General features: G+C 40.5%; 1 protein-coding gene and 1 long non-coding RNA gene across 2 annotated transcripts; one reads left to right on the top strand and one right to left on the bottom strand.

Annotated features, from left to right (window-relative positions):
• Positions 1-45: 45 nt before the first annotated feature.
• DHX32 (DEAH-box helicase 32 (putative)) lies at positions 46-21199 on the bottom strand. The gene is made up of 11 exons (XM_048310415.1): positions 20358-21199; positions 18512-18702; positions 16517-16889; positions 14434-14679; positions 12194-12293; positions 11920-12078; positions 4498-4689; positions 3340-3489; positions 2163-2353; positions 1140-1321; positions 46-414 (listed from the first exon to the last, which is right to left on the bottom strand). The coding sequence occupies exons 1-11, from the start codon at positions 20625-20627 to the stop codon at positions 222-224; spliced, it is 2247 nt and encodes a 748-aa protein (XP_048166372.1). The 5' UTR covers positions 20628-21199; the 3' UTR covers positions 46-221.
• LOC125329081 lies at positions 16885-20200 on the top strand. The gene is made up of 2 exons (XR_007205037.1): positions 16885-17543; positions 18431-20200. It is a non-coding gene; the product is annotated as an uncharacterized LOC125329081 (long non-coding RNA).
• Positions 21200-24507: the final 3308 nt, after the last annotated feature.

Raw genomic sequence — 24507 nt, 5'->3', positions numbered from 1 at the left:
TCTCCTGAATGTGTTTTTAACCAAAGCTAAATCATGAGGCTTTGTTCCAAAATAGTGCATTCAACCACTTTTGTTGAGAAAAGTGCTTTTTCTTTTTGTTTCTGCTGTTAAATACATTTCTGTCAAAAGTTTAAAATAATTTCATGGGTTAAGGTGGGGAGGTACTTTGGATATATTGCTTTTATTTATTGTTGTCCACTATGTGATAGTTCAGTCTAAAATCACTGAATAACACATCTCTGCTCAGTAGGAGTTCGGGGAAATTCCTCATTTTCTTTGCTGTTATTGTCAGTTTTCTGTTCCTCCTTTGTGGCTGAAACAGGTGCCAAGTGATTGATGACTTCCTGCAGAATATCCTTGCTTTCACTTGGAGGAAGGTTGCTGAAATAATACTGAGGTACCAGCTCTGCAAATCTGGGGAGGAAATTAAACAAAACATTATTAATTTTTTAATTGAATTTTGAAATATTTGAATCATTATTTCCAGGCATATATAAAAGGAACTACAAAGTTGATATTTCAACCCAAAACTCTGCAAGAATCCAAGAGTCTCTCCAAGATGCTTTCAGCAGCCTTGCATTGAATATCCTCAGCCTGCACTTGAGGTGCAGTGCAGTTCCCAGTGCTGCAGGTTGCATGAAATAGCAATTTCCCTGCTTTAGAACAGAGTGGCTCAATAGCATTATGAAAAAAGCTCTCCTATAAACATGGGAAATAGAAAAGATGGGAGAGTGAAATGCATATTCTTCATGTAAAGAGATTTTTGCAAAAGGAAGGCTCTGGTCTCTCTCTGAATCCATAAACAGTCCACGATTCAGCTGGCTGGGTACAGAAAATATGTTAAGAAAACGATTTGCTGGAAAATCGGTTTTCAGGGAACAAAGACCTTCCCAGCTCGATTAATGTGTGAGTACACTGCTCTGGTAACTCTGAATTTTATTTTCTCTGTATTTTACTTTGGAAGAAACTTTTGCAGCTAATAATGTGGTGTTTTTCAATTGATTACAGTTACAGTGGCAAATAGAATAGTGAGGGCCTGAGATCACAGATCTTCCCTTTTTTATTTTTTTATCCCCCTAAAGTGAGGATTTTGTGGTGGATTTAGGAGTGAAGGAGCAGCTTCATCACAGTTCACTTACAGATGGGGGGAGATCTCAGAGATGACTCTGATGGAATTGCCTTCTGAGATGCTGAACTCGTGGAATAAAACCCACTCTGGAATCCTCCTGGTGTTGTAATAGGATGAGAAGGGATGGAGCTGGGCCACTTGTTTGTGTGTTAGCATTAAGTAGTTCCCTGAGCCATCCACATCACGAGCCATCTAAAAAATAAAAAATTGAGAGAGTTGTCCATTATTTAATTGATCAGTGCCTAGTAGATTAAAATCAGAAATTGGACTTCCCTTCAGCTACTTTTAACTGGAGAGGCTAAACTTCTCCTCAAATTTGTGTGGGAAAACTTGGGACTGGATACCATGAAATGAGACTTAAAGAAAACGTTGATCTATGTGTTTGAAAGGAAGCTGCAACAAATAAGTGCAAAAGTATCTGACTTTGGCTTTGAAGGGTCTGTGTGAAAACATACAAACATATTTTCTTCAGCATATATACTTGTCATAGGCTTTTAAATACAATGTGTCAGCACATGAAATGTGCAGTTGGGAGGGGTCATTTTTGTGTTGGGGTGGAGCACAGGGATGTGAAGGAAAGCCTGGGGACTCAGGTGGGAATAAATCAATCTAGTTTATATTTACAATCAGAGGGTGCCTTCCTGAGATGAACAAGCTGTGTATTACATACACCTAAATATATCCAAGTAATTTCTCTATTTCCAGGCAATTTTCACAAAAACAGCTTCAAAGGGGGAATAATTCCTAAAGGAATATTTCAAGTTCAAGAGTTTTTTGAGGCAAAAGAGTTCTTTGAGTGAAAGGCATATTGGCAGTTTTCTTATTGCTGTGTGGAGTGTGTGAACTGTGTGCAGCGAGAGATGAACCCCAGAGAAAAGGCTGGAATGGGCAGAAGTGTTTGATACACTGGGAAAAAAAATGGCTTTTATCCTTTCTGGTGATCAAGAGATTTCACTAATGAACTTAAGTTTTCTGAAAGCATTCTACATAATTTAACAGTGCAGGAAGATGAAACCACAGTGTTTTTCCTTACATGCATGAAGTAACCAGATAAAAGAGCTTTCTTAATGCTTAGTAGATTTTCTTCTGATCCAAAATCTGGTTCTGAAATGGGAAGCTCAATGCGCTTCATAATCTCCACCAGCTCGGCTCTGATCATCTCTGCCATGCTCAGAGCAGAACAGCTCAGGAAATAATCACGGCACCATTTCTCATTGCTGAAGTCTGTGGAGGAAAAAAAACCAGTGTTTTGACTTAAAGCAGAATCTTACCAATGGGTGCAATCCACAGAGATGCTGCTCTGTGAAATGCTTTTGCACTGCTGCAGATGATGCCCAAAATTCTGGTAATGAGCCATACAGACAGCTTAGGCTCAGCTTGCAAAGTAAGTGGGCAATACTTGATATCCTCACTTAGTTTTATAGAACTGCAGCTATTTCTTTCTGAATCAAATCCCTTCTTTGCTCTAAGTAAAGCTTCTCAGAGAATGAGTAGCGATTCTATTTTTCAGGCCTTAAGGATTCAGGCCAGGATATGGAGCTGAAATCACATCTGTGGTGCTGGTGCTGATCCTGCATTTGGGTAAAGGACTGGTTCTCCTGGAGCTCCCTTCAGCATTCCACATGACTGAACAGGAAGGAAGAAATCCTGCTTCCCTGTCTCAAGTTTTTACTCAGTATGTGCAAATGTATCCCTCTGCTGTCTCGGGCTAAATGAAGCAGAGCAGGATGTTTGAGCACAGGAAAATGCAGTGAAGAGCTTCTGCTGCTCTGCAGTCTCCTGCCTTTTATTTGGCCTCCTGTAAATGCAGACTTTGCTACTTTCCACTTTTCCCTTAAATTTTCCTTTCAGTTCACAGCTATCAAAACCCCACCAGAATTGTTGGGCTGTTGGGGGAATTGAGGCCCTCCTCAACACCTTTTATTCATCCTAAGCTTGGATTTTGTGCTTCTACAGGAAGAACCATCATTCTGGTTTTGCACAGCATCACGTCAAAGGACAATTGGAATAGTGGTTATAGATCCCTGTTGGGTAAAGGATGCTCTCTCAGGTAGTTGTTAATTAATTAATTAATTAATATTCATCAGCAATAGCAACTCCCATAGGTTTCTCCCTGCACATCAGCAATTCTAGAAAGAATCATCAGATCTTTGGGTTTGTTTTTTTGGTTTTGGTCCCAGTGGGCTTCATTTTGCCTCGGGCACACTTGCCTGGGTCTGTGGGGTTGGCAGTGGCTGCCTTGAAGGCGTTGAAGACGTTGATGAGGGTGAAGTGATCTCCTGCAGGGTGGGAGAAGCGGCGCCAGCAGGTCAGAGCGATCTCCTCTGTGCCAGGAGGGGCGTGCAGGAAGCAGTTGGGAGCTGAGGAGAAAACCGAGTCAGTTTGGTTTTGGTGAAGACGCAGAGGTGCATGCACAAAACCCCACGGGTATTTTTGGGTTTTTCCTTCCTCAGTTGCCTTTAATCCCCAGTGTTGGATTGGTGCTGAAGAACTGAACCTGCTGCATTCACTAAGGGTTTATTTATGTGAGTGTCCTTTCAGTCTTGTTTAGTTAATGTGTGCTGCAAACACAAAAGCAGGTGAGCAGCTTTCTCCCAGGCTGGTACCAAAAATGCTGCATGATGGCACAAACCAATTTATCCAGAATCCAAACAAAATATTTCTTTTATAGAAAACCACTAAATTTATTGATTTAATGCCTTAATTTGCCCCTCTGTGTTGAAATCTGTGCTTTCCAGTGCATTTTACTTTTGTGTCTTTTGAGATGGTTGACCTTTTCTAAAATTGAATTGTGCCTGTGCTCAATCATTTACATTTGTTATATGTACTTTAAAAAATTATCACAAGTTAAAAATCAACCCAGTTTGGGCATAAAAAGTTGTCCTGCAAGGAGATCAACTAAAGCCTCTTGATATCCTGTGGTTCATGTGTTTGCTGCATAAGGCTCCAAGGTTATGTTAGTTTTATAAAATATTTGAAGTAGAGAGACAAGATCACAAAGAAACTCTTTCTAGGTCAACAGTTCAATGTTGTTTTATAATTAGAACTTCCCCTAATTTGCTGCACCAATCTGTAACAAATGTAGATTAATATAAGAATGTTTCATTTTGAAGGGATGTTTCTGACAAAAGGGAGGAAGCCTATGGGCAGCTGAAGGCTGGAAATGGAATGCTCTGTGGGAATTCCTTACTTAGGTTTGATTGTATCCTTACAGTCAAGACTTGCACAGCCAGACATTAATTTACTTGAAATAAGCAGGATGAGAATAACAAAAATTTGCTTTTTTGTTGCTTTTGTGGATAGATTTGGAAAGAGTTTGGATTGGGCAGGTGGCACAAGGCCTGCAGTGAGAGCTGACCCGGGAGTACCTGTTACCATGGCTGCAATGGTGAGCATCTCATCCACACACTCAAATTCACACGAAGCCAGCAGTGCCTTGGACAGCTGTGGATCCAGGGGGAATTCTGACATAATAATCCCAAATTCAGAGAGGTTTCCGTCGTTATCCAGCGCTGCCAGATAATCCAGATCTTCCAAAGCCTGCATCAGGCTTTCAGGAGCTAAGGAAAAGGGAAGAGAATTCCGGTTCTTGAGAGTGGCTACACAGAAATGAATGTCTGGATTGTCATTATAATATTTCAGTTGTGTATTTCCTGTGGGGAAATGAGAGGAATCAACTTCTTTTATTTGACAGTGAGTAAGAACAAAAACTAATGGATGAATGGAAGGCTGAGAAAATTCTGGAGGAAGAAAATACAAGGTAACAATCATAGAGTTGCACATCTCTTTGTTGTTGCTTTTTATGTCAGAACAATTTTTGTCAAAAGCCCAGACACAATCCTGAATTCTGTATTTGCCCCTAGACTGTGTCAAAACTGCTTCCATTTTTGGCAGTTTTCAGGTGAGTTGTTTTGTGTTCGTTCTTTTTTTAAGAGGGATGGTCACATTTGAGGGGTGCTGAGATACAGGACAGCTCTAGGAAAGATCTTTTTTAACCAGAGAAGCATTTACAGAAGTTGTAACTGTTATTCTTGCAGGTATTTGGAGATCTCTTGGTTGCCTTTTTAATTATTATACTTTTTTTACATAGGTTCTCATGATACCAGAAGAAAAATGGGATTGTAGTAAAAGAAAGTATCTCCCTAGCAATTGGCTGTACTTTCTCACTCCACAAAACTCAATGTTCAGTTTTCTCTTAGTGTGGGTTATAACTTCCTTACAGCCTCCATGGGTAGAAGTGAGAACAGTGAGGCAGCAAAAATAATGAGGGAATATAGGAAAATGTCCTGAGAGGACAGGATTAAGCAAATCAACACTTAAAATTAGAACTTGAGCAGGTCTGTAGGAAATCTGATGGTGATAAAAGTAGGTCAAACAAGCATATGTGGCTCCAGTTCTGGGGCTGGGGAGAGGGAACCTGAACTTGAAGTTGTCAGGTCTACACTCCAAAAAATTGTTGCCAGAGCATGAAAGACAGAGGTGGAAATTTGGGAACTCTTGAAGTGTGAAGGTTCTTTAAAGTTCTTTCCTCCTAGCTCTTTTCAAAGGCAAATTTCTATTCCAGGTTGTATTGAATGCTCAATAACTTTTATAGGTGCCAGTTCATTTATATTCACAACTGCTCTCCAACCACTGCAGCAACTTTCTCCTTACTCCATTCTACGGAACTGGTTGCTATTTTCTCAGTTCTATGGATAACAAGTTAAATTCCAGTCCCCTTGAAGCTGGTGGCAGAAATTCCATTGCAGCAGGACTTGGCCTGGTCCCCAGCCCTGAGAAGCTGCGCTGGCCATTTGTCAGCTTCTGTGGGCTGCTGTCAGTCTGCATTTTAATGTGAAAAAAATCCCTGAATAAAATAACCTGACCACAACCACAGCTGCCCACACAGGCAGGGGGTGTATTTGCACTTGGATCTTCATTAGTAGATGAGTAGAAATAATTTCTTGCATTCATTAAGAGTGGGAATGTGTCTGGCATCACCAAGATTAAAAGCAAAGCAAGGCTGTAATTAGCTGCTAGGTCGCATTTAGCCACACATTCCCCACACTTTTTGCAAGAAAATCTTGAGATGGGGTTTTAACTTCATTGGCAGTGAACTGTTGATTGCCAGCTCTCTGTAATTAACTACTTATAATCAAGGAAAAAGTAAGATGGGAAGCAAACAAGCACCTGTTGTTTTTAACCTCGTTCTGTTACTCATGTCTGAAGGGAAAAAATAGTTTATTAATTCCCCTTACATGAACTTCTCCAGAACTTCTCCAGCATGTGAATCTGCTAATGTGACTTCAGTTAAGTTTAAAACACCCAGTTTTCAGACAAATTCTCTCAGGAGCCTGTAAATTCCTGTTAAAACTGTGGACCTGCTTCATTTCAGTCTCAGAGTTCTTACCTCTGCCTGTACAATTCTATCGAGAGAGAACATTTATTATCAGATATGTGAGGTTTAATGGCATAAACAATGAGCCCTTGCAAAAGCTAAAGCATCTGAGAAAAAAATACTTAAGAATTTTAAAGAAATGAGAAGTAGCAGCTGATGATGAATACGAGGCAGTGACAGGAAATAAAAATCAGTGATTGAAAATACAGGGAGAGTAAAAGGGTCATTCAGATGTGTAGTAATTACTAGGAAATCATGGAAAGCTAATTTCCAGAAGTCAACAAAGTAGTTTGTGCTAGAGCTCACAAAATATATGGTTATATGGCAGCCAATTTCAACCCCCTGATAGCATCAGTAATTTGCATTTTTATGCCCTAGAGTTAGTTGTCTTGAGATTTATAAGCACAAATTACTTCCCTGTCTTGCTATGAGTGTTCTGGAAAAAAATAGAAAAAACGACTCCTGGAGTTTTATTGCTCTAGAAAGGACAAGACAGTAAAGGTGGATTAGAGCAGGTGAAGGAAGAGTAAAAAAGCAAAAAATAAAAAATTAGAGTAGGGCTTTGTAGGGCTTCTTGCCAGCACCAGCCACTGCTGCCTTGAGGTGTGAACCACGAGGATTTGTGACTCCACTGCTGCTTTCAGAAGAGCAAAGCTAAAAAAACCTCTCAAGATGTGTCCTGTGCTTTCAACAAGAAACTGTCACATCCCTGGAATTTTAGAAGGTATTTCCTAACCTGCTGTTTTCTTTCCCTGGTCTGTGTTCTTTGGCTGCTCAAGACTGGGTTGCTCTGGACTCTTTTCAGGAAAGCAGACCAGTTTTATGTAAATACAGATCCTGCTTTTGATCCTTTTTAGGCTTAGTAAAGCAAATATATAACTAAATGTTACTGTTAGCACTGGAATCGTTTATCTGAGACTTCCAAGCTACTTAAAATTATATTCTTGGTTTCATATTTTTGTAACTTTGATGTGAACAGAGTAAGTTCTGTCTCTAAAGGGAGACCCGCAGTCTTTGGTACCACATCCCACATGGCTGAAAGTGAAATGCTCAAGGTGTGATCAAATAAATTCTAAAGTATTATTCTTGTTGCATTAGGAAGCGAGTTATTTAGGGATTTGGTCAAATTTCTGTAATAAGTGGATATTAGAGATAGGAATGAAACTTAAATTTGATGATTTTTAGTAGTCCATTTAACTGCTCTCCTGTGCTTCTTTGGGGCATCCACAGCTCCTGTTTTCTGGTCTCCTACTCTGCAAATGCTGAGTATATAAAACACCTTTTTTGATAGATTTTTTTCCTTCCATGGGAATAACTTAAAAAGTTAGAGCTGCCATGGATGTCAGGTGAAGGGATATTGTCTTTAAAGAGCTGATTCTCTGCCTGGCACACCACAGGTTTTGCAGGTTCTGTTGGGCTGAACAGCACAGAGAGCTGCCAAAGTAATTACTGCAGGGAGAACAGTCCTGGGGAGCGGTGTTTGCTGTTCCTGATTTCCAGCATTGCTCCTTGGATAGCACACTGAAGAGACAGAGGAGTCTATGCCAAGTTTTCCTCATATTATGCACAGGTTTTTCTTCTGCAAGCACAGAAGAGTCAGATTTCCTCCTGATTCTCTTTTTCCCCCTGTAACTTCTGAGTCAGGGTTTTTTATGTGTCTGTTTTGCTCTGAAGCCACCAGTTCTGTAACTATTATTTTGCAATGATAGTTGATCATTAAGAATTACTTTCCCAAACTCGTACTTTGCAGTCTTTCCATTCCCCCTCATGCTGCTTCATCACTCCTCCAGTCTGGCTGGTGATGGTCCCTGCTGGGCTTTTCTGCCAGCAGGGACAGCCAGGACAGGGCCTGACCTGCCTTGTCCTGACAAAATAGACTGAATAATGTCTGCACACATCATTTCATTGATGAAAGCCAGAATTTAAAACATCAAAGAATTAACGAGTAAATTTAAGGTAATAAATCTGCCCTGAATGGTCTCTGTTGAGCAGACCTTACATGGTGCATTGAGTTTCTGTCTTTGACAGTCCCCAGTGAAAATATGCCACCAATTTATTCTTCTGAAACCATTTGAAATGATATAAATTTATACAACTCTTGTTATTCTGGATGTTCTAGAAATATATTCTCCAGGGGGTTGTAAAAGCATAGCTCTCAAATGTCATGGCATCCATGACCATAAAATTACCTGAAAATTATTTAGGGAAATTGGGAATGAATGCGGAATCTGTAAGTGCTTTCACCTTGACTCCCCACAGGAATTTTACATGGCTTCATCTTTATAATGATTTGCTTAGTTTAGGTAAGGATTTTCCAGCGATTTACAAAAGTACTCAGTGCTGCTGCAATCTATGGGACTGGAATTCTTTTGTCCCATTATCAACCCCAGCAAAGATCAATCTGATTAACTGATCAAAATGTAAACACATCCCTGTTGTAGTGGCACTGGAATCCCACTAATGCACTTCGGAGCTGCAGTGCCAGATTCATTTTCCTCTGGCTCATGAATTCCAGAAAGGGGAACAAGCTCTGCTGCATTTGCTCCTCTCGATTATGGCATGAATTAAATGCAGCAGCTGTAAGCCTGACATGTTTGTTGCTTTCATAATGCAGTAATGAGTCAGAGTTAATCCAGGCTTTTATTTCTCCTCAAAGAGCAGTGGAAAAAAGAAAAATCCCTTGTGCACATTGTTGCTGAGCAGAAATAAAATGTTTTACTGATGTAATTTTTGTTTCTTATCTGCTGTATGTTCTCTATGTGCAGGAAACAGATTGTGAAATACTTCTTGCTCTGAATTTCAGTGTCCTTCTGATTTGTTTGCTCACCAGTTCATGCCTGTGCCTTACTCTGCCATCTCAGTGAAAACTTTATTTTGTTTAGGAGAAATTCACCTAAAATTTATGCCTTGAGGTGACCACCTAAAAGCAGAGGCTAGACAAAAATAAGAGAATAAAAGGTAGGTATTTATACTGGGTCACAGGTTCTCCACACCTTTATAAGTTCGGCTCATTTGCATATCAGGGTTAATTCTCCAATTATAACTTCAGTTAATGATGTAATAACCCCCAGTTTGCCCCCCCCTTCTCTAGGCTTTAGTTTACACATTTTGGGGCCTGGTGTCCTTGGAGAGCAAACCTAGAGAGGGTTTGTTTTGTCTGACCAGCGTGAGAGAACAGTAGTTAACAGGAAACTTCAGAGTTACTCACTAGGCAGTGCAGCATTTGAAAAATACAAAAGCTCAAACCTAAGGCCTCCAAGCCTCTCTCTGTTTCAACTGCAGAGAAAGGTGAGAATGTTTGTTGGACAGAGGAAAGCCCGTGGCACGTGAGAGGTGCTGCAACGTCTTTACTCCCTTTACTGAAAGGGGCCTCAGCTCCAAGGAGGTGAAGAGCCATGGAATACTCAAACCCATGGCAGGGGCTTGAAACTGGAGGATCTTTAGGGTCCCTCCCCGCCCAAATCATTCTTGGGCTTATGTGCTTGAAAGCCTGACATGTTTTGAGTTTTGTGAGTTGGTCTAAGACAAGAACTGACTCCCCTGCCAAATGCCTCCCCTCAGTATTCCAGTTTCTTTCAGACAAGTTCACAGCAGGCACTTCAAACTCTGTGTTCTGACTGTGGGAGCTTTACACTCATCTCTGGAGGATCGTGTAGGGATCAATCTAAAAGTGCTACTAGGAAAAAAAGTTCACTGCCTGCTCCAAAGTGGAAAGCAAGCCAGTGTGTGATGTATCCTGGGTAAAAGAAGAGCTGTGCTGGATCATTAAAGCTCTCTCTCAAATGTTTAATTGTGTAGGACAGGAAGGAGACAAGGAAATTGTGCAGACTTTCTCCTCTGCTTTCAGAGGACTCCTGCAGTGTTTGTGGGAGTTTTCCCTCATTCAGGCAGTTTGTCCAGCATTCCTCACACTGTTCAGTAGTTCCTAAAACTGTTCAATACCTGGATGGGGCACTCTTGATGTAGTTAGCAAAAACTTTGTCATATTTAATGTCCATCCAAGTAAAGCCCATACATTTATCAAATGCATTTTTGACACATCAGAACAATGCTTTTCTTCAGCTGCATTATCCAAAAATACAGCCAAAACTTAGAACTCCTACATCTGTGAAACCCTTAAGTGCCTCTAGCATTTCATGCTCTCTCCCCATTGCACCTTTAAATCCAAAAATGCCAAATGCTTTCCCTAATAAAATTTTACTAATTCCTTCTACAGTTCAAGAACAACTTTCTTCATATTCAGGAAAAACACAAATATGTTTAAGTAGATTTTTTTAAAATAGTAAAATACATTTAAATTTGAGTGGAAGCAAACTGTATTCCATAAGCATTTTCCATGCAGTTTTTGTGGATTAAGCACAGGAGGTGACACTCTCAAGGCCAAAAGACTCCAGTTCTCATTGGTTTTGAATTACCATCAGACTGACCATGTTTTTTCTGATTTCTTTTAGGCATGTTTCTACTAAACAAGCAGATGAGGGAAAAAGTAGAATAAATTCTTCTTAAAAATTCCAGTTAACTATCTATTGCAACATCCAACAGTGGGGATTAACACTTTACTACTGATTAATTACAGTGCACAGCACATAGAAGAGAAGTGATCATTCCAATTTTGTGTATGTGCACGAGGAAAGGCAGGACAATACAAAAGTTTTTCTTGTTTGCACTGGAAAATTATCAGAATGAAGCCAGCAATCCCCAAACCAATGAAACCAGGACTATTTCCTCTCACTTTAATGAGTTTCAAAGCAACAGCAGAACTTGCAGTGGCACTTGGGTTTTGTGATAAGCCAGAACAGAGGAAAATATCCTTCTATAGAAAAAACCCTAAATTATGAAGTCAGGGGGAAAAACTTGGCAACTTCCTTCAGACCCTTACCTCAGAATTCAGTGTCTTCCCTGCTTAGTACTGAAAGTGTATTTGGGTTTATTTTATAAGGAATATTGTCCTTAGGGGGCAGCCCATTGTAAATTTGAGGTGGGAGATGCTGGAGGATAAGGAGGAAGCTCATTTCCTCCACACACGTCCCCTAGGTAACAACAGTGGTTTATTTGGGTTGTAAACTTTTGATTAAAGGAATATATTCTGTTGGATATCTGTACAATGCCTCGTACAATGGGGAACAGATTTTCTTTGTGGGTTGCAGGAAAATAATATGGAACCTAGATGAGAAGATATTTGGAATATTGACTTTTCTTTTTTTAACATTCCAATTCCATTCAGATACTTTATGGTCTTTTTTCTAAGTGCTATTGAGCTGAGAACTGCTGTAGCAGGTAAGTGGTAAAAGCAGGGTGATATTATCACAAGTCCTTAAATAAAAAACGGTCCTGTGAGCAACAGGGCAAAATTAAACCGTAAATAATTTCTAAAATAACAATAAACATATGGCAAATTGGTGCATCCCCTCACCTGGGCTGCTGATGAAGTCACAGTGTGCAAAGCCTGCTATGTCCATCCTCTTCAGGAACAGGACCATGCTGGTGAGGTTGGATTCCTGAACTTTGGCTGGAACTTGTGGCTTCATTTCCTTATAAGTAAATTCTTCAGGATACAAGCAGAAGATTTTCCCTGAAAGAGAATTCAGGAAAATTACCTTTTTTAAAATGCTTCCTCCGCGTGTTGCCACGTTGGTTGCATTAATAATTTGAGCTAATGGATTTAAATTTTGAGCTAATATTTCTACCTGATGGAGACATGCCCAGAATTTGTTTATGCATCTCTGCTCGACTTTGGCTGATAGGCTGGGTTAGAACAGAGTCTGCTCTGATTCTAGGATTGTACACCTTTAAATGAAAGAGATACCAAGCATCAGATAAGTACACAAGGGCTGCAAAAATATGAATGGTCTGCACTGAATTTCTCTCTAGTCATTTTACAGAAAGGGCAGTAACAGTTTTCATTTCTTTTTATTTCAGCAGCTTGGACAGGAGAGCACTCAGCACCCTGACAAACTGACAGATGTTTTGCAGTCACGCTAAGTGTGCTCTAAGATAAATGTCTTTTTTTTTCCTGGAGAAATGTACCTTACTAAAGCAGAAAATGGTCTCATCAAAAAACCCATCAAAAAATATTATTTCTTTCTTCCAGTGACAGAATATCAACAGCTTCTGATAGCATTTTGTTCCCCAACTCCAGATTTTTGTCTTAATACTGAAACCTGGCAATCTGGAATAGGGGGCAAAGGCTGTATTAGAGATATATGATGCCATGTTTTATATTTTTCTTAATTATGCTTTATTTTGATTAAGCTGAGGAGCTGATTCACTCACTGCTCTGGCCACAAGCCTGTAGTCTCCAGCAAGACATAAAACTGCCTGGATAAGGCAGCTTTCCACTCCTGTCTTTTGAGTCAACTCTGTCTGCTTTAAGCAGGGTTTTCATTAAAAAAGATAAAATATCCTTCAGTGCAGGGAACAAATTTCTTTTCCTGCAGGTAAATTGCTGATATATCCCAGCTGCAACACTCAGGTGGGATTTTGGTCTGCACAAAACTTTGCCTCTTCCCTCTGTGCTCAGCTGCCTTTGAGCCACAAAGACTGAATGAGAATTTGAACTGGTGAGGGAGGAATAATCACAGGACTAAACAAAATAATTGAATTAAAGGTAAAAATTACATCACTGATAGAGGTGATTTGATAGATATCAGGACTGTTGGATCTGTTTTGTTCCCATTGCTTTGTATTTTAAATTAACAAAATTTTTAATTCGTTGAATTTCACTTTGGGCTTCAGGTTATCATGGAAATGAAATTCACTTCTGTCATCCAAGAAAACTGCAGCTGTAGGAATAAGTTTAAGAAATAAGCATGGTCTAATTGAAAACTGCTTTTAGGCTCTTTGTCCTTGCACACAAAAGTGTGACTTTTTTTTTAGCTTGCCTTGAGACTGAGTTAGTTTATAATTCCCAGTTTAAAAGCATTTAAAATGACAGATTTTTGCAATGAAAATGAAAGGTACTGGTAGTTCATAAGCTTTTCCCTGAACTACTTGCAAGGCCAATCAAGGATTAATGATCTCTGCTCCAAAATTTTAGGAACACCTAACTACAATTTTGGTTATTCCACCTTGTTTTCTTGAAAGGAACTGTATTATGTTGTTTCTTTTGCCTGTTACTGGAATATTTACTTTAAGTAGGAAAGTTACAAAGCCTGTAGCAGTGCAGCTCTCCAGTCCATGTTCCTACACAGTTACTCATTCCCTAGAACATCACTTTTGTAGAAGTAAAAGGAATGAGAGATTTCTTTTTTTGCAGCTGCACTAATCCTTCCCAGAGTGGCAAACAAGAACTGAGGCCAAACTTAGAATGAACTGTGGAAGATCAAGTATTAATTAGATAAATTGCAGCATTTGGAGGTACTTGGATGGGAGCACATGTCCAGGAGGAGCACAAGCAGCTTTAAAAAAATAGAGATTCCCCCTGTGAGCAATTACTAAGTCATTAAATAAGGGATGAGATTAATCTACTAAACCAGGAGATCTGCCAATAGGTGCCCAAGAACTGATTGTATTTTGCTGTATCTGTAAGATACTGAAAAGAGAGTTATGGCTGAAAGGCCAGAACTCAGGTGAGAGGTATTTTGCAAATGAATTGTCATTGGTTTGGTGCCCAACTGAGTGGCAGTTTCAGCTGGGAGCGTTCACCTGGCTTTTGAAACTTCAAAAACTGATTTCTGATTAAAGTTGAGAAGTAATTGTGATTTCTTGCTGGGTTTTCACATGAGATGTCCATGAAAATGATTTAAAGTCTATTAATTTGCTTGTTAAAAATCTCATAGAACCTGTGCTGTGAAAGAAGAGAAAAACATGTGAGCCTCCAGACGCTATTTGCATTAATCTGAGCTGCACAATTCCCTTTCCCCTGCCCTGCAAAGGCCCTCATGCAGAGTTTATTTTTGGCAAAGTGCTTCTGGTTCCCTTCACTGACCTTTCTTCTCTCCACACCAACATCGATGACAAAGGTCACGTTTTTAGTCCAGATCAAAGATTCTCCAAAGCTGGTGGTGAGTAGCACTTTCCTCCTGTATTTTTTGCAGTATTTCTGTTTGTCTTGAGTTGGTTTGGGAGTCAGGTCTTGTTTTGTGGGGTATAAAGGGATGGGGATGAGTTCTCCAAGGTCAGGGTTTAAATTGGACTGTTCCTGTCTGATCATCTGATAAGCTTTTTCAATTTCCTGTAATCAAGAGAAATACATTTTTCCTCATGAAATTATTATATTCTTAGTCCAATTACAACACCTCAAATGGTCAAAATACTTAGAAACCTGCCTACTTTCCCTTAATTATTATGTTTAAGAAGATATAAGTATTGTAAAGGTTTGAATTTTTTTCCCCTCATGATTAATAAACTCTATAAAGATTTAATAAAGTCAATAAAATGTCCTTAACTTGTGTTGATGGGACATCACCTTTAAAATAGTTCACAAATCCAGGGGTTGGATATGAATTGCAAAAGTTTTTGTTGTTGGTTTAGGGTTTTGTTATTGAGGGGGTTTTTAATAAGAAATCATTTATGTTCTGCACAATTTTTTGAAAGGCACACAAAAATAATTCATGGGCTTGCTCAGTATGAAAGGGAATTTTTTTAAAAGCATTTTTATTAGCAAATGTTTTGCAAAATTGGAAAGCCAGACTGAGTTTCTCTTTGAGAGTGGCACCACATTTACAGTAGTTAGAGGTTGAAAGTGCTCTATAAAAATTGTTATAAAGATACAAGAATGACATGTAATAGCAAGGCTGGCAGCAGGGCAGCTCATAAATCCTGATGTTCTTGGTTAATTCATATTTTTGTTTAGTTTTAAAGACAGTTGAGTGCTTGGGAACAGTGAACCATTGCCAATATGAAACTTTAAATCACAGTTAAACAAGAATTCATGGGATGTTCTGGTTCATAATGAGTCTTCTGTTCATTGTGAGGGAGAAAAATGAGTGATCTCTTCTCAGCAAAGAAGAAATTCTTATTTTAGTTTTGAGGGTAATCTGCCTGTCAAAAAAAACCTTTTAAGCAGAAATAAAACTTTCTTCCCAATCCTTTGATATGGAAAGGGTGTGTGTTTTTCTCTGACATTACCTCTTGTAAATAAGGGGACTAACACAGAGAATTCATTACTTCATCATTTGTAAAAGTTGTGTCTATGAGGTTTAAAACTGATTATTAACATTATTAAAAGTGTTTCATATCCATCCCCCTTTTTACAGTGAAAAGCAGCAAACATCACCTGGGTAGTTTATGGTAAATTATCTTTGCTTGTGAAAAGTCATTATTTCCTGGTGAATTTGTTGTTCTAAAGCAGATTTAATGACACACAGTGGAAGATTGGGGATTACGATCAGGATAATAATAATAATAATAATAATAGAAATATTTATTTGATTGTCAGATTGCTTTGACAGCTATAAAGGACCTGCTGGTGCAGTGAATTTAGGGAATCACTGCTGTCTGCAGAGATTCAGAGGTGCCACTATTTAGAATGGCCAAGCCCATGGAGATTCCTGGGTTTTCTTTCCCACCTCTGGAGTGACATTTCCCTCTTGCTGTTGTGCACACCAATGGATGGGAAGTGGAATCCAAATGGAAAAATCTCGTTGGGATGTTTAAGGTAAAAACATTCCTGTGCAGTAGGACACTGATGGAGACTGGACCTGTGTCCATGTGTCCATTGCCACAAAACAGGGATAACACCAAGTGTGGGATGCCCAGTGCCAGGATAGGTTGCAATGTATTAAATCCCTGCCCTTGTGGCCTGTGCCCCTGTGTGCTGCTTTTTGCATCACAGAAGGATGGTGGCCTTTCTGTATAGAAAATGTATATATTAGTTACACAATATTTATATGTTATATAGATATTTTATAGTGTTATGGATGCCATGACTTCTTTGAAGGAAAACCGTGAAATGATAAAACCTGGTGGCACATCTGCTGTCTTAGCTCCTGGCAATAAGATATCTATCGGTCAGATAAAAGCACACATTTCCTGATTAAAATCCCAAAGAGAACAGGTTAATAACTTACTTGCTCACATGCCAGGAAGATGACAATGTCCCCCTTCTCTTTGGTGTGGTGTATCTCAAAGAGCAGCCTCAGAGCAGACAGGAAGGGGTCCCTGTGGATGCTGCAGGAGTACACGACCTCAGCGCGGTGCCTGCTCTGCACTTGGATCACTGGGGTGCTGCCACAGAAATCCTGCAGGGTGCTGGACATGTGGGGGGCAGTGAGGATCACCAGCCTCAGCTCTGCTCTCGCTCTCAAGACATCTTTCAGAAGGCCAAGCAGTGCATCTGTTGCCACAGTCCTTTCGTGCACATCATCCAAGACAATGACACCATAATGGTTCAGCAGGGGCGTGGACATCATTTCCCTCTGGAGCATCTCATCTGTGCAGTACCTGCAGCACAGATGCACAAAACTCTACCAAGCTCTTGGAAATTATTGTGAGAAATGAATTCAGTTTCTTGGGGGCAGCTTGGTTCTTTGTGTTCCAACAAGAAAGATTTGATAAGAACAGAGAGTACTTTGCAGACACATCACAGCCTCAGTCACATGTTTAAATCCTTCCTTAAGTAGCTACAAACCCGGTGTGATTCAATGCCACTCAGTGGCACGGTGGTGGAAAGGATGCTCCAGGCAAAAGCAGAAATACTTCTGCCCTAAAATCATAACCTATTTATCTTCCAAACTATCTAAGCATATCACATGCCATAAACAATTCCTGAGCTAGGAACTAATCCTTTTAGAAGAGGAAAAGAAGGTGCACTTGAGGCAGAGCCTGAACCAAGATGAGCAATTAACTTATACCAAAAGGCCCTTCTCACTTCTATCCCTGCTGCTGGAAGTTTTTTAAAGGATATTATTTTTGTTGTGTTGCTCAGCAGGACTTGGAATTCTTGAAGCAGGTTTTGATGTCTGAGAGGAAGGGATTCATCTCCCTCACAACAGGAGCAGCTGCAGGAAGTTCTACTGCAGGATGAGGCTTAAGGAGTTCTCCACGGAAAGAGAAAGGACAGGCAAGAGGAAGAGTGGAAATTGATTTTCAGAAGTGGTGAGTATCCTCTTCTGCACTGGAAACCAGTAGCTGAGAAAAAAGCTTGTGATCTGGATATCATAGTTTGTGCCTGCCATATTAAGGACCCAGAGAAAATAACTCTCATAACTTTCTGGGAGGCTCAAGAGCTGAATCCCTGTGTTGCTGCCATCACCGGCCTGTACTTACTACATTAAGTGCATTTCTTATCTCCCAAAAATCCCCCTGGATTCTATTTTCCTCTTGTTTCTGGGTATACCCTCTTTTAGCCATGTTTTTTGATTGCTTTTGAATTTTAACCTTACTTTGGGAAAAACTATCCTATGTTCTCTTATGGTAATGAACACTCCTGTATTGGAAAATAGAAAAAAAGAGTAGAGGAAAAGAAATAGAGGTTACTGAGGTGCTTAATGAAGTTTTGCATGGACAGTAACCTCGCTCTCTTAAATCTCTACTTTGATTTAGCAGAGAATGTCTCCTTTAAGCCTTTTAGTTCTTATTGAGTCATCCCAAAATCTCTAAAGAGGAGACTGAGGGAAGAGCTTATTGCAGTCTAAAACTTCCATGTGAGGGAAAAAAGTGGGGGCGGGTACTGATCTCTGCTCTGTGGGGGTCAGGACTGAGGGAATGGCCTGAAGTTGTGCCAGGGGGGATTTAGGTTGGATATCAGGGAAAGGCTCTTCCCCCAGAGGGTGCTGGGCACTGCCCAGGCTCCCCAGGGAATGGTCCCGGCCCCGAGGCTGCCAGAGCTCCAGGAGCGTTGGGACAGCGCTGCCAGGGATGCCCAGGGTGGGATTGTTGGGGGGTCTGTGCAGGCCCAGGAGCTGGACTGGATGATCCTGGTGGCTCCCTTCCACCTCAGTACATTCAGTGATTTTAAAATACTCTACACCTTTACAAAGCAGCTTTGACCTGCAGCGCTGTCAGCCGCCACCTCCTCCAGCTACACCTTGGCCCGAAGGCCTCCAAACCCCAAACGCACCAACCTCAGGATGGTTTCAGCGGTGCCACAGCTCTCCAAAGGCACGGAATACCCGACCTCGTGGCCGAGGTTGACGTCCATCTGGTCAGCCACGCGCAGGGCCAGCCCCAGGGCGGCCTGGCGGAGCACCTGCGTGCACACCACGGCCCTGCGGGGCCGCACGGCCAGGCAGTGCTCAGCACACCACTGCGGGACCTGCAGGGACACCAGGACACCAGGGGTTAGTGCTGGACCTGCTTAGCTGGGACTGGAATTCCGAGCAATTGGAATTCTTTCAGCCCCATGGAACAACTCAATCAAGCTGGGTGCTCGCTGCTCGCCGGCGGCTGCGCCACGCACGGGAATTATCAATGTCAGCACCTGGGATCTCTTAAATTCTCAACAGGGACTGGAAGGTTTATCTGGGAATTGTTCCGCTGGACTCAGGCGAGTTGGAATTTACTGCAGAAGGGGCAGAAGTGGCCTCTGGGGAGCAGGTGACAGCAGGGTCACTATGAGAATGTGCTGATGGATCCAGCGAGCTCGGTGCTGTTGAGTTCCGAGCTGGCTCAGCAGCAAACCTGCCCCTGCTGCTCCATACCCATGGAAAACATGTCCCAGGAAAAACAGGATTTCAAGCTGACAAATGTCACAGCCAGTATCTGTAATTTCAGATGAATTACTCTGCAAACAGAGATAACTGAAACTGAACTGCTGCCGGAACTTACACAGCAGCTCTCTGATTTATATATTTACATAACATCAACACTAGAAAATATTCATGTGTTGTTGTTATGAGAAATTAAAATTGCATTATAAATATTATTTTAATGGACATATTAGGTTTCAAATCCTTCATTTAAACTAGGTGCATCAACCACATATAATTTATTTCTGGATAGTTATATGCTTTTCTAGAAATGCTTAAAAACCAAGCAGCAATGTGCTACATCTTATTAAAGGTTCAATACAAATTTCCTTGTTAAAGGGCAATTTAAAATCTAACATTTCTTAGCAAGTTGTTTACTATTACACAAGTTTTTTGTGTGTAAATTACAGTCAATAACAAGGGGTAAATTCTTGGCACTCCAAAAGTTATTCCAGGCCTCAGGTGGGTGTGTATCATTTTTATTGGAATGTAGGAATTTTCAGGGAGAAGTGTGATGTCTCTGGTTCAATATGTGATCTCTAGAAACGTCCAGCATTGAAGTCTCTAGGATATATGAAATGCCCTGCAACAGTAAATATCCTACAGCTTTACCTGCAAGAAAGTTTTCTCCTGATCCCAGTCATAAACAATAATATCTTGGCTGGTAACACTTGAAAATTCTTGTCTGCTCACTGTGACAACAGACCTGGGTTGTTATATATTGTTAGAGCAGAATTTCATAGTCCTGGCTGATATTTGTGTGCTTAGACTCAACTGAGATCTTGGCTTCAGTGATGTCTTTTAACATGAGTTTTGTAAAGTAATTTTGTGCTGTTGCAGAGAACATTTGCTCCTGGCTGAAGGGAGGGAAAGACCATTAATTCTCCCTGAGAAGCAGCCCTGCTGATTTCAGTCCTTCACTCCCTGAGAAATTTTTTCACCTTCTGACAAACCCCCTGTATTTCTTTCCTGATACAGCACCAATCAGAACCAAAACTCAAAGTGGAAATTTTTTTGAGTACTAGAAGAAAGTTATTAAAATGTTTAATGTATTTTAAATCTGTATTTGACCGCATTAATCTTTATTCACTTTCTGTATTTCACTTTCCCTCTCTGGCCTTAATACTTGGATCACAATAGTTATAGTAACTCTGCAATTCATACCTCATTAAATGTTCTAAAAATACATTTAAAAACCCCCAACCAAGTCTGTTGTACTGACCTGGGAGCTCTTGCCAGTCTTAGCATCTCCTGACACAATCACAATTTGATTATGAAGCAAACTTTCCATGAAAGTACATTTCTCCTTCCATATTGGAAGCTCTTCTCTCTCTTTCATCAGTCTATAATAACGGGAGGAGTAAGGCAAGCCATCAAAAGGATTAAGCTCTAAATCTTCTCCACAGACAAGTATTTCCTCTTCATCCCCATCGCTGCCGTCGAGCAGTTCTGAAAAGCAGTGGTTCTCTGGAGAAAAGGTTAAAAACTCCATTTTTCTTACATATATTATTCCCAGCAAAAGCACATTAGTGATGAAAGGAGTCCTTTGTGTGCTGATTGATCATTCTGGCCCTCTAAACCTGAGCAAATCCATTTTTCCTCACTCCAAGATTAGTATTTCACAACTCTTGGGTTTAAAAGTTCAGGCTCGGAGTCCAGCTGCCTTTGTGGTCTGCTTGTCCCACTCCGGGTGGTTTAACAAGCCCAATGAGCCTCGAGAAAATATATTTTAAAAAAATCACCCAAAATCTTCCAAATGGCAGTGATGAAACCAAAAAGATGTTAAAGAGAAGCTGAGCAGCTTTTGCACTTCAGCGTTAAGCCCAGCCCACGCGCCCCAGTGTTTGCTCTTGTCCAGGCTGGGGAATAATTGGGAAGAGCAGCTGAGCCTGACCTTTGTGGCTGCTGTGGGAGGCTCTGGAGTGCTGATTGTGATTGTAGGGCTGGCATGTGGGAGCTAATCCCGGCACAAAGCCTGCACCCCTGGGTGCTGCAGCAACGGGCAGGGCTCTGCCTTTGCGCTCTTTGCAGGGTTTAACAAGTCAGAGTGGCACAGGCTCTTTTTATGCACCCTGTGGATGAGCCCAGAGGTGTTGGGAGGCTCAAACAGCTTTTACCACAGTTAAAATACACTTAAAACATTAAAAAAACCCAGAGTGATGTCAGTTCTAATCCTTCAAGGGCACCAGAAGTGGCCTTGAAAGATGGTGGAAGAAAAAAATTAGATGTGAAGCAATTCCAGCTCTGAGGACTCAAAAGCAACAAAATAGTTTCCTAATCTTAGCTGAGCTCTACTGTAAGACAAATATTAAATAACACTTTTTGTTTTAGCTCCAGAGGGAAGTTTCCTGTTGAACCGGGATGCTGATAATGTCCAGTTTTCATGCTCAGTTAGGTCATTCAGCTGGATTTGGATTCCGCTTTTCCTCTGACCTTCATAGATCCCTCTGATCCGCCCTCTGGTTTGTCTGATTTTGTGTTACTTCCCTCCTTGTTTGTTGTTGTAAACTCCCTACCCTTGAGATTTCTGCCTCTCTCAAATGGGTCTCAAATTACTCAATAAGGCATAAATGTCATGAGGGGATTGGAAGTTCACTCCCACAAAGGGTTTTTTTGGTAAAATTCATCTTAAAATGACATGAAAGATTTCTTTCTGGTAAAATTAATCTTAAAATGCCATGCAGCAAACACGTGAATTGCTATTATTCTGCATTTTTCTCATTTTTCACATATTTAGCAGCAGCAGCAGCAGCACTCTGTGCTCTCTGATTTCCTCATTTGCAGTAGAGGCTCATCTCCTAAACCCTGAGAACTGGACAGCAATATTTCCTGGTCCACTGAACAAATTGGAATTGTCACACCACAGCAATTTTTTTTTGTTTTTCCTTTTTGGTACCTGTAATACAAGAAAGCAGATTAAAACGTTACCAAACCAAGAAGAACATTTACTATTTGAAAATGAAATATTCTGAAATTAATATTCCTTTCATGATAATGTTTTAACAGACCAGGTTGTTGACTGATGGACATTTTTTACCTCTGCTAAAATAGGTCCTGTAAAACTTCATTTTTCTTTTCAGCCAGGCCCTTGAGGACTTACAAGATGTGCATTTTAACCTAGTACAGAAGGATTTCATTAATTCTAATAAATAACAGAAACACTCTCTGCAGATGAGTGCTTTTAGTAAATGAGGGTATAAGCTGCTTTCAAAGATTTCAATGAGAACTTTGCTATTGATTTACATTATATATTGTTGTGCAAGTGCTGATGATAATGCACTCTAGGAAAGGAATAAATACCACATAACATATTCTGGATATTTAATAAAGACTTCTTAATATGTAGGTGCTCTTTGCAGCTTTGCTATTAAATCCTTCAGGGGAGGAGGATTTTCTATGTGTAATTTAAAAGAATTTGGATCTGTAATACTGATGGCATTACAGAGATCTTTCTTCCTCATTTTTCTTCCCACATTTCAGCAGAAATATTTTGCAATAGCAATGGGAATTTAAGGGTATCACTTCTTCTTTTATACCCCAAGAATGTTGTTTCAATAGATGGGTTTGGATTAAATTTACTTTATAATGTAGTGAATAAAGCCTGTGAACTATGAAGGTAAAACATCCTGCCTTTTAAAAGCAGAATTGCAGTTTATGGCTGTTAAATGAGAACCAGCAGATGCTGTCAAGAACAGTTCCTCTTTCCATCCTGTTTTCCAGCACAGACTCTCTGATGCCAAACTCCTCCAGGGCACATCCAGTGGGATGTGGAACAGCCTCTTTGCAGCTGGAAGTGGAGGGGCTGCTCCTAACCTTGAATTACTTCTGTCCTGAAGGCTTTGCTAATTTTCCCTTCTAGCATAAAAACCCACACAAGATGTGTGTTGGTACATTTTGATATTTCCTCTTTCTCTTTGTGCGGCTGATCCATGACCCGATGTCTCCCCTGCACTTCAGATCAGGAGCTGGGATTCAATTTGAGCTTTGTTTTTCCTAATGAGGCCAACCAAGGGCTGAGTTTTACCTGCCCAGACAACTGAGGTTAGTCCTTGGGATTGGATTATCTTGCTGAGCCTCTGTTTTTGCATGATCTGAGACTGTTGGACTCCAGGAGTATGAGTGTGTCCAGGATCAGGAGAAGCCCAGGCTGGATCTGGACCTGCAGCTCATCATCCACAGCCCAAGGCAGGGGCTGCAAGGAGGAAAGCTGGGAGAGAGCTACATTTTGGCACATTAAATCCTCATGGAAGATGTTTCCTGAGATAAAAGTGGGGCAGGGAATGGGACAGGGGTCTCCTAGTGCATAATAAAGCTGATCCAGTCACCTGTGTGAATAAAGCAGCTACAGAGACTGCAGGGGCAGAACCTGAGGTGAGAATGTCACTGTGATTTATGGAGTCCTGCTGCTGCAAATGACACTTTAATAGTCTCAGCAGGAATTTTTGTTGTTGTTTTGGTTGCTTTTTATGCTGCTGTGAATATGAAAGCTTGGTGCCTGGCCAAGAGACAGCAAATAAATGTGAAAAAAAACCCTCATTTGAAGACTCTGTTACTTGTCTCTTGGCCACGGACAGCAGCATTTAACCTTGCTTACACTGTAACTAAATTACACTTTATTGAGCAAACTGTAAAACCAAACCAGAGAATTTTCACCAACAAGAGAGGCTGCAGCAGCACAGATGTGTCACACTCCTATTGTGTTTTAATTTCCACTTAAGATCCTGCTGTCTGGTAAAATATTACTTTTGCATTACTGCTCTTAAAAGTTCTGACAGCTAGTGATGGATTGGGGTAGAACAAAGTGTTTCAACTCAGGATATTAAAAAAAAAATCTAATTTTAACTCACTGGTTGCCCAGTATTGGATGGAAATGTAATAGGAATTGAGCTGAAATTGTGCATGTTTATGCAATGTACTTGGCTGGGATGTTATTCCAGGACCTTCAATCCCAGGTCAGCTCCAGGAAAGAATTGGGATGGACTGGCTTAGTGTGAAGCACTGTCTGAATGCCCTTAGTGTTCAAAATTAGAAATAAAAGACAGCTCAAACCAAGTTTTCTTTGTGTATTACCATATTCATCACCACATTTGCTCAATAAAACCATTGGTTATTTCATTATCTGCAGTAAAGCTGGGTTAGGACACCATCCACAGAACTGTCAGCCCCACAGCAGATCTGTGTTTTTATTCCTCATTTGAATGAGGACAGAAAAAGCAAACTCGTAGCTCTGGGTGCCTTTTGCAAGTACATTTTTTCCTGAGCTGTTTCAGAGAATGGCTTTAAGCACACTTTAAACACCAAGACAATTTAAGACAGATGATAGGAGGCCTAAGTGGAATTTTATTCTAATTTATTAGGGTGGGTTTTTTTTA

Source organism: Corvus hawaiiensis, chromosome 8, assembly GCF_020740725.1.
Source record: "Corvus hawaiiensis isolate bCorHaw1 chromosome 8, bCorHaw1.pri.cur, whole genome shotgun sequence".
Taxonomy (NCBI): Eukaryota; Metazoa; Chordata; class Aves; order Passeriformes; family Corvidae; genus Corvus; species Corvus hawaiiensis.
The sequence above is the reverse complement of the archived record's forward strand: the minus strand, read 5'-3'. Positions and strand labels throughout refer to the sequence as shown.

Excerpts from the sequence above, each read along its gene's own strand:
- DHX32 (XM_048310415.1), bottom strand. The coding sequence starts at position 20,627 with ATGGAGTTTTTAACCTTTTCTCCAGAGAACCACTGCTTTTCAGAACTG. Across the intron at positions 18,703-20,357 it reads AGACTGGCAAGAGCTCCCAG|GTCCCGCAGTGGTGTGCTGA; the intron begins GTCAGTACAACA and ends GTGTCCCTGCAG. Across the intron at positions 2,354-3,339 it reads TGCCAACCCCACAGACCCAG|ACTTCAGCAATGAGAAATGG; the intron begins GCAAGTGTGCCC and ends TTTCCTCCACAG.